Source organism: Leptonychotes weddellii, chromosome X (assembly GCF_054177405.1).
Source record: "Leptonychotes weddellii isolate Sample4059 chromosome X, ASM5417740v2, whole genome shotgun sequence".
Taxonomy (NCBI): Eukaryota; Metazoa; Chordata; class Mammalia; order Carnivora; family Phocidae; genus Leptonychotes; species Leptonychotes weddellii.
Window position 1 is genome coordinate 77410826 of NC_138385.1, and position 12885 is coordinate 77423710.

At 42.2% G+C, this 12885-nt stretch overlaps 1 protein-coding gene across 6 annotated transcripts in view; it reads left to right on the forward strand.

The window, feature by feature from the left end:
- The first annotated feature begins 5136 nt into the window (after positions 1–5136).
- The window catches only part of RPGR (retinitis pigmentosa GTPase regulator), a 130681-nt gene continuing 122932 nt past the window's right edge, over positions 5137–12885 (forward strand). For 2 of the 6 annotated variants that reach the window (XM_081808998.1, XM_081808997.1), the window contains exons 1-5: positions 5137–5393; positions 7081–7206; positions 7909–8001; positions 9469–9531; positions 11714–11872. In XM_081808998.1, coding sequence (XP_081665124.1) covers positions 5231–5393; positions 7081–7206; positions 7909–8001; positions 9469–9531; positions 11714–11872 — 604 coding nt within the window. In that variant the 5' untranslated portion in view covers positions 5137–5230. The remainder of the gene's footprint in view (positions 5394–7080; positions 7207–7908; positions 8002–9468; positions 9532–11713; positions 11873–12885) is intronic. The other 4 variants (XM_081808995.1, XM_081808996.1, XM_081808999.1 and 1 more) reach the window with 4 other exon arrangements.

The following is a 12885-nucleotide window of genomic DNA, read 5'->3' on the forward strand; positions in this document are numbered from 1 at the left end:
ACACTTAAAGTCAATAATGTTACTATTTTTGCCAATAATATGAGTATAAAACGTTATCTCGTGATTCCTTATTTTGCATTTTCGTTATTTCCAATGAGATTAAATATCTTTTTATATGTTTATTGGCCATTTGGATTTTTATCTCTGCGAATGCAATATCCTTTGATTATTTTGTATTTCTTATATTTTTGTCTTTTTCTTATTGACTCATTAGTATTCTATACGTATTCTGAATACTAGATCCTTTATCCAACAAATTATCTATAGTCACATTTACCAGCCTGTTTGTTTATTGCTTCAATAAAGTACTTCTTAGGCTTTTCTGTGAGTTAAACTCTTGCTACATAAAGTGTGATCCATGGGCCAGGAGCATCAGCATCAGCTGGGAATTTGTTAAAAATGCAGATTCTTAGGGCCCACCTGAGATCTGCTAAATCAGAATCTTAATTTTAACAAGACCACTAGATGATATTTATGTGCATTAAAGATTTTTAAATACTGGATTAAGTGATTAAGAAAGTGCAAATTTTCTTCCCTGGGGTAATAGCATAGTAGTCCCCGCCTGCTTTCTGCTGCTTTTTTTCTTTTTTTTAAGATTTTATTTATTTATTTGATAGAGTGAGAGAGCACAAGCAGGGGGAACAGTAGAGGGAGAGGGAGAAGCAGGCTCCCCGCCAAGCAGGGAGCCTGATGCGGGGCTCAATCCCAGGACCCTGGGATCATGACCTGAGCTGAAGGCAGACGCTCAACCATCTGAGCCACCCAGGCGCTGCTGCTGCTTTTTTATAAATGAAATTCCTTGGCTTTGGACCTGTATGTCCTCAGTTCATATATCCTGGAGCTGTACCACAAAATTTCAGAAATCAAAGAAGCTATTAGAATCTGATTTATTGATCTCGGGGTCATGAGATTGAGCCCCGCATCAGGCTCCCCGCTCAGCACAGAGTCTGCTTAAGATTCTCTCTCCCTCTGCCTCCCCCGGCCCCTCAGTGTGCATGTGTGCTCTCTCTTAGATAAATAAATCTTAAATATAAAAAAAAGAATCTGATTTGTAAGTCTGGATGTTTATGGGATTTCGTAGTGGGGTTTTCAAAGTGGAGATACACCTGTTTTTCTGATTCCCAAGAAAGAAACAGTGTTGGCAACTGCATTGTAATGCAATTCAAAATGCAAGCCTTGGAGGTTTTGTTGAATGCTGCCAAGAAAGGAACTAGTTCAGCCAGGAAGCATAATCCATCAAATGTCTTCCTTGTTCGCACATGCCTCTATTTTTAAGTTGACACAGAATGCTCCAGAAATGAATAACAACTAGAATTAATAGGGGAAACTGCCCAGAGTTGTGCATGTCGTCAGACATGTGATGACTCCTCTATATCAACATGATTTCCTGAGGTTGGCCAGCTAGGAAGGGGAGCACACACGGTGAGAACACAGGACTGCAGCCGAGAGTCGTAAAATTATACCTCAGAACTCCCTGCCTTCTCCAGCACGAGGGAAGTGACTCCACAGGTTGAGACCATCTGGCTACGGGGGTGTGGTGGAAATACGTACTCCTTCCAGAATGTCACAGATGCTCCCCCCATCCCCGCCTGCCCGTAGTATGCAGGGGCACAGAACACTGGATCTGGCCAAGGGGTGGTAAGAAGCAGAAACGTGTTCCCTCTGGCCTGAAACATTTCATTTCCTGCTTCCTCTCTCTCTAGACCTGCTACGGCAAGCAAAGAGGTCAGGAGTCACAAATGGTGCAGCTACGAGATCGGTGGTCCCGGCCCCTGAGTGATCAGGTAAAGCAGATCCTCCCCACTGACCCATGTTGGATGTGTAGCATGAGTGAGGGAAAAAACACTTTTGTTTGTGTTAAGCCACTGAGATTTGAGTGTTGCTTGCGATGTAGCATAGCCTGGGTTATGCGGATACAGTGAGTGTAGCTGACTCTGCCTTATTCATGAGAGCTAACACTGTTGAGTGTTACTCCCTAGCCCAGGCACCACACTGTGTTCCATGTGCATGATCTAGTACCTCCCCTTCCAGGACAGACAATAGTATTATATATGACATATGCGATATGTATCTGTATCATATGTATCAAGTTTATGTAGATACCATCTTTTTTATATGTATATATATCATATATAAGATATAGATATGATATATATATGATATATATATATATCATATATACATGCGGTATATTGTGCAAGGAGGTTTTCTTCCTTTCTTCTTGTTATGCTAAAGTAGTGTCTCCCCTTCTAGCTAAGACTAGTCCCTCCACAGGCAATCTGGATACCATCTCTTCCTCCCTTATAGTATTGGTTATTCCTTCACTCTCCTGAATCTGTGTTTTCTCTCCTATTTGCTTTGCCCCTCACCATTCTCAGGTTTCTCCAAACTTAAGAGAAGCTCTCCATCCACCTCTCTTGCCCCTCCAAATACTATCTCCTGTCCTCTCCCATCCCATTTCAGTCTCCTGGATGTCCAAACTGTTCACCCACACTTGTTTCTTTCATCTTTTCCCACTCTCTACTCCAGTATTGTTTCTTCCTCCATCACTCTACCAAACACTTCTTTTCAGCATTAATGATATGCATTGAGAAATTCAGGGGGCAGTTTCCACCTTACTTCATTTCTCAGCATCACGTGACACAACTGACCACACCCTCCTGTTGAAACCCTATTCTGTCGGCTCTCTCTCTGTGGCTCCTCTCTGCTTTCGAGCTTCATCATCTCTTGCTGGGCCATTAAATGTTGGCCTTCAGCACGACTCATCCTAGCCTCTCTTTCCTTTTCATTCTATAGTCACTTTCCAGTCTTTCACCTAGAAGTCTTTCCCGAGGCTACCTAGACCCAGGCACCCCCAAATATGTCTCTCCATCTGGGGCTCCTACTTGCCAATTGGCTGCTCAGCTCAGCACCTCCACTTTGATGCCTTAGTGTGCTCAAGGCTGAACTGTAATGTTCTCCCCACCCCGCCTGCCTAACTCCACCCTTCCTTCTCTTTCCTCGGTGTGCCCCATCTTAGTGAATGGCACCACCCTTCCCCTTTTTGCTTATGTTGAAAACCCGGGAGTAGAGCTGTATCAATACCTTCTGGAACACTCAGCAGCAAAATGTGCTTTCTCTTTTTGAAATTAAAAAAAAAACAAACTTGGGGCGCCTGGGGGGCTCAGTTGGTTAAGTGTCTGCCTTCGGCTTAGGTCATGATCCCAGGGTCCTGGGATCGAACCCCACATCGGGCTCTCTGCTCAGTGGGGAGGCTGCTTCTCCCTCCTCAGTGGGGAGGCTCCTTCTCCCTCCCCCTCTCCTCCCGTGTTCCTACTTTCTAGCTCGCTCTCTGTCTCAAATAAATAAATAAAATCTTTAAAAAAAAACTAAACATAGCATAACTAAAGGAAGTTTTTAAAAATTCTTACTTTCCCATAGTGACTATTATGATGCTTTCACGAAGAATATCTTATTTTTCTCAAAATAATTTAGGGTCCTTCTTTGCTGTTGTTTTTTTTTTTTTTTAAGATTTTATTTATTTATTTGACAGAGAGAGACACAGCGAGAGAGGGAACACAAGCAGGGGGAGTGGGAGAGGGAGAAGCAGGCTTGCCACTGAGCAGAGAGCCCGATGTGGGGTTTGATCCCAGGACCCTGGGATCATGACCTGAGCCGAAGGCAGACGCTTAACGACTAGCCACCCAGGCGCCCCCTTTGCTGCTGTTCTAAGAGCTCTTTGGTAGTCCTGCACTGCCTGAGTCAATAGTCAGATACCATTTCCTATTGATTCTACTTCCTAAGACATTTTCAAGTCGGCCTGCTCCAGATCTGCCAATACACCATATTCTAAGCCATAGTGACTGGTTGTTGGTATATCTGCAGTAGTCTCTGAACCCTCCTCCTTGCTCCAATTTATTCCCCACAAATCAGCCAGGCAGAATGATTCCAGAAATACACATAGCTGATCCTGTCACTCCACTGCCTAAAACCCCTCAATGGCTTCCCATTGTCCTTAGGGTGAAATCTCAGATCCTTAACAGGCCCACAACCCTGCCACTTTGCCATGAGCTGGTGTTACCTCTTTGAGCTCCTGGAAAGAGCTCTGTTCTTTATGAGCCTTTGCCCACGATTTACTTTCTGCCCAGAGCTCTCTCACCTCTCCCAGCTTATCCTTCTTCAGTTCTTAGATTTAATGATGTTTCTTCAGATAAGCATTTCTTAACATCTCACACCATGTCAGTGCTCTCCATTAAACACTTTCTTTGTACCCCCCACTTTGCTTTGTAAGTAAATGATTATTTGTGTATTGCCTCGTTTAATCTCTCCTTCCAGTTTTAATCAAACTTCCTGAGAAAGTCAATAACATGCTCTCCTACACACAAGGTCCTTGAATCCAGCTTTGATTCCAGACCTCGTGCCCACAACTACCACATGTACATACATTTCCTCATCCTGGAAGTTGGCTTTTTGCCTCTTTGTTTTATGGTGTATGGGAAATTAAAGTTTGACTGTAGAAAAATCTCTCTGGATGAATCCTAAAGCAATGGTGTTCTAATGTTGGTGAATCTCTTTGTGCATTTCCTGTCAGTAGTGGATGGCACACCTCAGCCTTCTGGGGGAGGACAGAGGGAGACATTCAAAGCTGTCGGCAGGTTGGGCTGGCTAAACTAGACCCCAGCTCTCCTCCACTGTATAATCAACACATCCACGAGGGAGCAACATGAACCACCTTACAGGGCTGCGGTAGGACTCATTCATTCGTTAAAGATTTAATGAGCATCTAGTATATGGAAGGTCTCGGGTTACATGCTGGGAATACAAATGCGTTTTGGATGTTTAGCAGAGTCCCTATTTCATTTAGTTAGAGACAGTCACTTATTACTGGTATTATTACAGTTATGTGTCGACGTTTGCCTGCGTCACACAGCCTGAGTGACAGAGCATGTGATATTTGTGACGTTTGTCACTATGCTTACGGGGTCCCGGCGGGGCCTAGATAAACCGCCAACATCAGCGTGCGGGCTCAGAAGCATCACTGCGCGGCGTGGCCGCCCCTCCCCTCCCGGCCACCAGAGGGCGCGCGGCCTCTACCGCCCCGCCCGCTGCGTCTGCGCCTGCGCCTGCGCCGTGCCAGCCGCCCGGCCCTCCGCTCCCCTCCCCCGGCGCCGGCCCCGCCTCGCGCCCTAACGTTCCGCCTCCGTTGCCCCTAGCGGCTGTTTGTTGACTTCCGGGGACGCGGTAGTAGCCGATGTCCGGGGTGTCGCTATGGGGGCCCGGGGGGCTTCCGCGGCCCGCGTCGGGACTGAGGTGCTGCCATAGGCCCCACCGAATCGCCTTTGCCACCTTTCCGGTTCAGGCGCAGGCTCCCCGCACCGCCCTCAGCATGGGGGAACCCGAGGAGGTGGTGCCCGGTGAGTCGCGTCCGCGGGGGGGGGGGGGGCGGCGGGCCGGGAGGGAGGGTCCGCGGGCGGGCGGCCAGGTCCCGCCTCCGGGCCGCCCCGTCGGGGGAAAGGCCCGGGCGGCGGCCGCGGGACTGGGTCTGGAGCTCGGGCCGCGCCTCCGCGAAAGCTAGAGAGGAGCGGAAAGGAAGGCGGGGGGAAACACGGGGAAGGGGGTGCTTGTGTTTTCTTCTCTTTCTTTTAAAATAAGCTTTCGATGAGTTTCTCGAACGCGGGGGCAGTTTTTACCTCCCTATAAACTTCCCCAGAGTACCTCCCTCGAGGTCCCCAGGACCCAGTTATGTATTGAATGCAGTAAAGAGTGGGTGACTAGAGAGCGTGGGGTAAAAGGAAGGGGGGAAACAACTTAGAGAAAGGGGGTGCAGAGGGAGCCATTACGAGTGCTCTTTCAAGACTTTTTCTCTGAGCTCCAGAAATACAATTGACATTGTGACGCCGTACCACACGTATAGTGTAGCAGACGTAGACGTTTCATGAAGTGGTGCTTATTCTAACCACTTGGTATGCTCTCAGATCTTTTTTATAGTACATTCCTTTAAAAATGATAATCGTGACCCACTAAATTGATTTTCTGACCCACTAATGGGTCGAGACCAACAGTTTGGGAAAAAACACTGGATTACAGCAGAATCAAGTGTGTGTGTGTACATATATATTTAGCGTTTTCTGCCATGCTCTTGGCTCTAACATGATTAGATTCCTGACCTCCTGGAGTTCACAGGCTAGTAAGAGATACTAGAAAGTAAACAAAATGACAGTACCATTTCACAATAGATACCAGGTGACAGAGCAGTGCCACCAAACCCTGGCTTGGGGTGAGGGTATCAGGGCAGGCTATCTGGGAAGCCAGAATAGAACAAAACAAAATTATTCATTCTAGAAAAACCCAGAGTGTGTTCTAGAACCTGGCCTCTTCAATTTCAATTATCAGTTTGAATTGACACGCCTCACAATTGTTCTCAAAGGGTTTTTCACAGTGGCTAGTCCCTTGTACATTATCATTTATTATTAATACTTATGTTCCCTATGTGTGATTATTCTCCTTGAGATTTCCTCAAAAGCTGGATCTGGCCTTGTGTGTGTGTGTTTAAATGGTTATTGAAAACTGGTAGGGATTTTTGGTCTCTCTCTAAAATGGTACTGGACCAAAATAGTCTGTGAATACTACTCAGATCAGGTAGTATTTAATGACTTAAGAATGTTAAATCTCAACATCCTATATCGACATGATGCTAATGATGAAACTCAATACTGTCCTGTTCCCATGTGTGGAGAAAAGCCTTCAATCGGGCTAGACTGTGAGGTGTTAACCAGTGCTAATGGGGCACGGATTTTATCAGTCAGCTCATTCCAGGGAGCAGATGGTCCACCTGGGCACGGCAGGACTTTTAGTAACGCGTTGAGAACTGCCTTCCTTTTTTTACTTTCCACCAGTAAATAATACATATTTAGTAGATTTCATAAATAAAACCAGAATAAAGTCTGAGGAGTGAGACTGAAGGTAGAAGGAAGATGCAAACAGTGCTAGAGTGGAAGCAAAGCTGCCACAAGACAAGGAATCTGTATAGATAAGTTACTGAAAAAAATAGTAACAGACAATATAGTAAAAGTTGTAAAATATACTGTCGTATATTTGCAGGTTCGGGTGCTGTGTTTACATTTGGAAAAACTAAATTTGCTGAAAATATTCCCAGCAAATTTTGGTTTAAAAATGATATACCTACATTTCTTTCATGTGGAGATGAACATACTGCTATTGTTACAGGTTAGTATTGAAATCCTAAGTGAGGATGGTAATCCTTAGAGAACCCTAAATATTATAGATGTGCTGCGTTTCAAACATGTTAAATATATTTCCTTTACCAGAATAATGTTTTTTCTTTCTTTTATCAGAGAATTCTTGACAATTTGATTCATCAAGAGAGTGTTTTAAATTTTGAATCCCCTTGGTATATTTAAATATGATTTTGTATACACACTACTTTCTTGGAATAAATTTATTTTAATATATCTATATGATCAAAAGTGATTACTGCATAATCTTAGAAACTTTTTTTTAAAGATTTTTTATTTATTTATTTGACAGAGAGAGAGACAGCGAGAGAGGGAACACAAGCAGGGGGAGTGGGAGAGGGAGAAGCAGGCTTCCCGCAGAGCAGGGAGCCGAATGCGGGGCTCCATCCCAGGACCCTGGGATCATGACCTGAGCCGAAGGCAGACGCTTAACGACTGAGCCACCCAGGCGCCCCTCTTAGAAACTTTTTTACACCTAACAGAATCTGGTAACCCTTAGATGGACAGTTAAAACAATTCATTTTAACCTGTTTGTAACCTTGTAACCTGTTTCAACACGGAAAAGCAATACAACTTTTAAGTGTAGCTTTTTTATTGCTTTGTGATGACTTCATCTCACATGACTTTATGTTGAAAATGCTTCAGTTTCTTATGTCTTTTTCCTTCCCACCAGGAAATAATAAACTTTACATGTTTGGCAGTAACAACTGGGGCCAGTTAGGATTAGGATCAAAGTCAACTGTTAACAAGCCAACATGTGTCAAAGGTTTGGGGTCTTTTCTTCTTTATTGCTTTAAATACTTGCACTACATAAAGTACTTTTATATTGATTGTGATGTTCTTTAATATCATATTAGGAATAATAAAGCCTTTAGTTCTTTAGCTTCCATTATTTACCTATTATTGGTGTTTAACTTTATTTTTTATATGATAATCAGAACTACTTTTATATATTAGGGTCTAAAAATCACATTGCTTTTTAAACCCGAAGAACACAAAGGAAATAATAATTCTCCAGTATTGCACTTGAATTATTTTGCCTGTTTGTTAACCTGCTTAAATATTACTGTTATTGTATATACAAAGAACAACCAATACAGTATATAAGAATTTTGAGCTTTGTCTCATTTGTTAGAGTTGTGGACATCATGGTTCTATGTAGTTGTTGGTTTTATGAATTATGCTTTACCCTGCTGCATATAGTGAGTAGCTGTACTGAACGAGACATCGGGACTAGGGGTTAATTAGTACTAGTGTCCTTACAAGAACAGGACAAAATATTTTAAATCAGGACTGTCCCAGAAAATATGGGATGTATAATACCTTTACAAAGCTTTCTTAGCATTATGTGTAAAGCTTCTGTTGGGTTGTTACCTGTGAACATCAGCTAAGTTTGAGTGGTGATGGAGATTCTTTGGGATGTGCCAAGAGCAGTATTCTTAATCTTCTTAGCTAAATTTTTAATTTCAGCTCAAAATGTCATTGTAATTTAGCATATCCATGCTATTTATAGATAATGTTATGGAATTTTCAAAGTATTCTACTTGGTCAAAAAGTGTTTATTGAGCACAATGTACTATAAACCCTAGGTTGTTTGGGTTTTTTTTTTTTTTTTAAAAACCCTGGGTTTATTCACATGATCTTTACTCTCAGATATCTAATAGATGAAGTAACAGATTGTCTAGACTGTGAACTTTGACACCAGGGACTCTGTCTTAGTGATCTTTGCAGCCTCTATGCTAAGCACTTAGGAGGGGTTCTGTAAATCTTTTTTGAACATGTAAATGAATGAGTGAAGAGCTTTGCCATAGGTTATGCCTATGAATATTGGACTTGTAGTGTTTCATTGTGTGAGGTAGAAGGTGAACTTGACAATGGTGAAAGCAGATTAGGGAATAGATCAGGTTGGTGAGGAGGCAGCATAACAGTGCCACAAATCTCAGTACATATTCATGACCTGTGGAGATTTGAAAAATACATAGCAGACCTACTGACTCACATTCTCCAGGGGTGGGGCTGAGCTATCTGTATTTTTCTCAAAGCTCCACTGGTTATTATGATGCACAGCATGTCCTGAAAACTTTTGGCTTATTAGCTAAGAACATCAACTTTGGAGTCTGACGGGCCTGGGTTTAAATCTCGTTTCTACTGCTTAGTTACCATTTGACCTGTGTTATTTATCATTTTTGTAACCATAAAATCTTTTAATTGTCATATTTTTTTGTATTTTTAGCTTTAAAACCTGAAAAAGTGAAATTTGCTGCCTGTGGACGGAACCACACCCTAGTTTCAACAGGTGTAGTATTCAATCTGTATGACTTCTTTCCCAGTTTGAGGACAGAGTTCTCATTTGTGGCTTTGTAAAATTAATAGAAATGGTACCTTGGCAATAATAAGATTAGGATTTTTAAAAATGTAAATGGTTAGCACACTTGTTTGCCTTTGAAAATACATAGATAAATGTTAACTGGCTGCAGAAAATCTTCTTTTCTTGGATTATGTCAAGGGGAAGCCCATCCTTACCTATGCGCACACCTCAGGGGCTGCTTGCTCCTGATCTTGCTCTTTCTTTTCTTTTCTTTTTTTTTTTTTTTAAGATTTTATTTATTTTTTTGACAGAGAGCGAGAGAGGGAACACAAGCAGGGGGAGTGGGAGAAGCAGGCTTCCTGTGGAGCAGGGAGCCCGATGCGGGGCTCGATCCCAGGACCCTGGGATCATGACCTGAGCCGAAGGCAGACGCTTAACGACTGAGCCACCCAGGCACCCGCTCTTTCCTCTTTTCTGAGGGCGAGTGGAAGCCACCCCCAAAAGGCTATTGATGTGAGCACAATTCCAATCAACATCCAAATGGGCTGTGTATGTCTCTGTGTAGAAACTGACAAGGTGATTCTAAAGTTTATATGAAAAAGCACAGGACCTAGAATAGCCAAAACAGTTTTGAAAAGAACAAAATCGGAGGACTAACACTACTGATTTCAAGACCTCTAAGGCCACAGTAATCAAGACACTGGGCTATTTGCAAAAAGAGAGACAAAGATTATCAGAACAAAACAGAGTCCAGAAGTAGACCCACACATATATGCCCAACTAATGTTTGGCAAAAGTGCCAAGGCAATTCAGTGGAGAAAGGGTAGTCTTTTCAACAGATGCTGCTGGAGCAAATGGACATCCAGGCGCTGATCACCGAGCAGCCTTTCTTACCTCCTTCTCTCCCATAGCCTCTTCTGTGTTCAGGTTATCCTCACCACCTCCGGCTCCTCCTCAGGCCTTTCCCCTTATTCATACTTTTTCCTTGCTAAAATATCTTTCTCTTATTCAGATTCTCATCTTTTAAGACCCAGTATAAGTCTTCTTCCATGGAGCTTTCTGTGCCTATTCAACTTTGACTCATGTCATGCTCTGAACTGCTTTAGTATTCCACCAACTCTGGTTCACGCGATATGTGTTAAATCACGTGGCCTTGTGGTATGTTCTGTTGGAAAGCTAGTCTTGGTTCCTCAGCTAGGTGTCATCTTTTCTAATATAATCTAACTTCAAATTTTTACTGATTCAGGCTGATTTTGCCCTCAGTTTCCCCTATAATTTAGTGAGGCTTTAACTTCATGTGCATTTGTATGACAGATATAACTAATTTTTAATATGGGTATGTTTTTAAAAATCTTCATTACTTTTGAGCTTGCAATTTTTATTATCTGGGCATGATACACTTCATATTTAATTAATAAAGTAATTAACACACATTTACATAGTGTGTACAACAAGCAAATGCCGTTCTAAGAATTTTATAAATGTCAACTAATTTGATCTTTATAAACAACTCTGTGAAGTAGGCAGTATTCTTATCCCCATTTTGCAGATGAGGAAAATGAGCCACTGAGAAGTTAAGTACAGCTTGCCCTAGGTCACACAGCTGATGAGTGGCAAGCCAGCATTTGCACCCAGGAAATCTGGCTCTCCAGTCCTTTCTCCTAAACACAATACTATACTGCCTTCCTATTTAGCTAGAAAATTAAAATACACATAGAATTTTCATGTTTCTAATGATACTCTTTTTGGATTTGCCTCATTTTACTCGTTACATATTATATCTTAACTTTAATGGGTATGGAAGTTAAAATTAATGAACCACATCTCTTAAAATAGTTTGATTTGGATTATAAACTAATTTGGAAATTACTTTCCTCTTTTTGCTCTGATTTAATAAAGTGCTGCATTAGCAAGAAAATACATTCCACACATTCTGTGCATTTCAGTTGCTACTTAAGCTCTAAACCGATTTAGAAAATCTCACAAACATGTATAACCTTGCTTGTTTTGCTTGATTTTTGATACCGAATTAAAGTTGTTCACCAAATGGTAGGATAATGTCAGCTTTCAGCTTTCTTCACTGTTAACAGGGGAAATATCTGGTACCTGGCCTGTCTCGTAAAGATGGTGACTGTAGTATATTGATGTTTCTTTCCTTTTCCATGTGCAGAAGGAGGCAAAGTATACGCAGCTGGAGGAAATAATGAAGGACAGCTGGGACTTGGTGACACTGACGAGAGAAACTCTTTTCATCTAATTAGTTTTTTTACTTCCCAGCGTAAGATTAAGCAGCTCTCTGCTGGATCCAATACTTCAGCTGCACTAACTGGTGAGACTTTGTTCCACTTCAGGCTGGGAACCATCCCTTTCCTTTAGACCAGGGTATACCAACTGAGTCACCTGACCCCAGCATTGCTGTTTCGTTTTCTTTCATTAACTATGTGTTTATGAAGACATAAAAATTGAACTTTGAATCATGACATAGAGTCCAGTTTTGTGCTTATTTAGAGTTAGATGTAAACACACACGTAGCTGCCATGCCTCCATCTACTCCTGTAGATATTAAATCGTCATTGTGTGTTCTGAACGTTATATCTGCAGCCGTTATAAGGTTGCTGTCAGAAACATAGAAATCTATTAGATATGTGTTATCAGAATATGGTCTGGCGGCACCTGGCAGGCTCAGTCGGAAGAGCACGTGACTCTTGATCTTGGAGGGTTGTGAGTTCGAGCCCCGCCTTGGGTATAGAGATTACTTAAATAAATAAACTTTAAAAAATAAAATAAAATATGGTCTGTATTGGTCATTGCATCTCCCTGCCCTCCCTCTCAAAGCCCATATGAGAAGTGTCTTTAAAATGGGAGCCAGGATACACGCAGTGTCTGTGAAGAAGCTGCTGTGGGCTTCTCCGCTCCAGTGGGGGAGCTGTGTGGCCCATGGCGCTGCTCCGGCTGCCGGGAGGGCTGGAGTGACATCTGCAGCGTCGTGCCCGCAGTACCGTCCACCGTCCACTTAGCCTCTCGGCGTCCTTGTGGTTCCTGTTTTCAGTTTTCCTTTGATTTGCCTTATTATTAAACCACTTCAAAGATTTGAAAATTTTAAATTAAAGGACGTAAGTCTTGATAATTTCTAAAGTATTTTGCCTAGCTTCACTTTTTCTTCCATTGAAACCCTAATCAGAAAGAATACACGCTAATGCATTTGGGAGATGCTCTATGTGCTCAGATATCTCCTTAATCTCTGAAGTTATGGTATGTGTTTTCAAGTATAAATTGTAAAAAAAAAAAAAAAAAAGTGAAATGCATTTCTTTTTCTTTTTTGTCTTTCTTTAAAACTTCGTT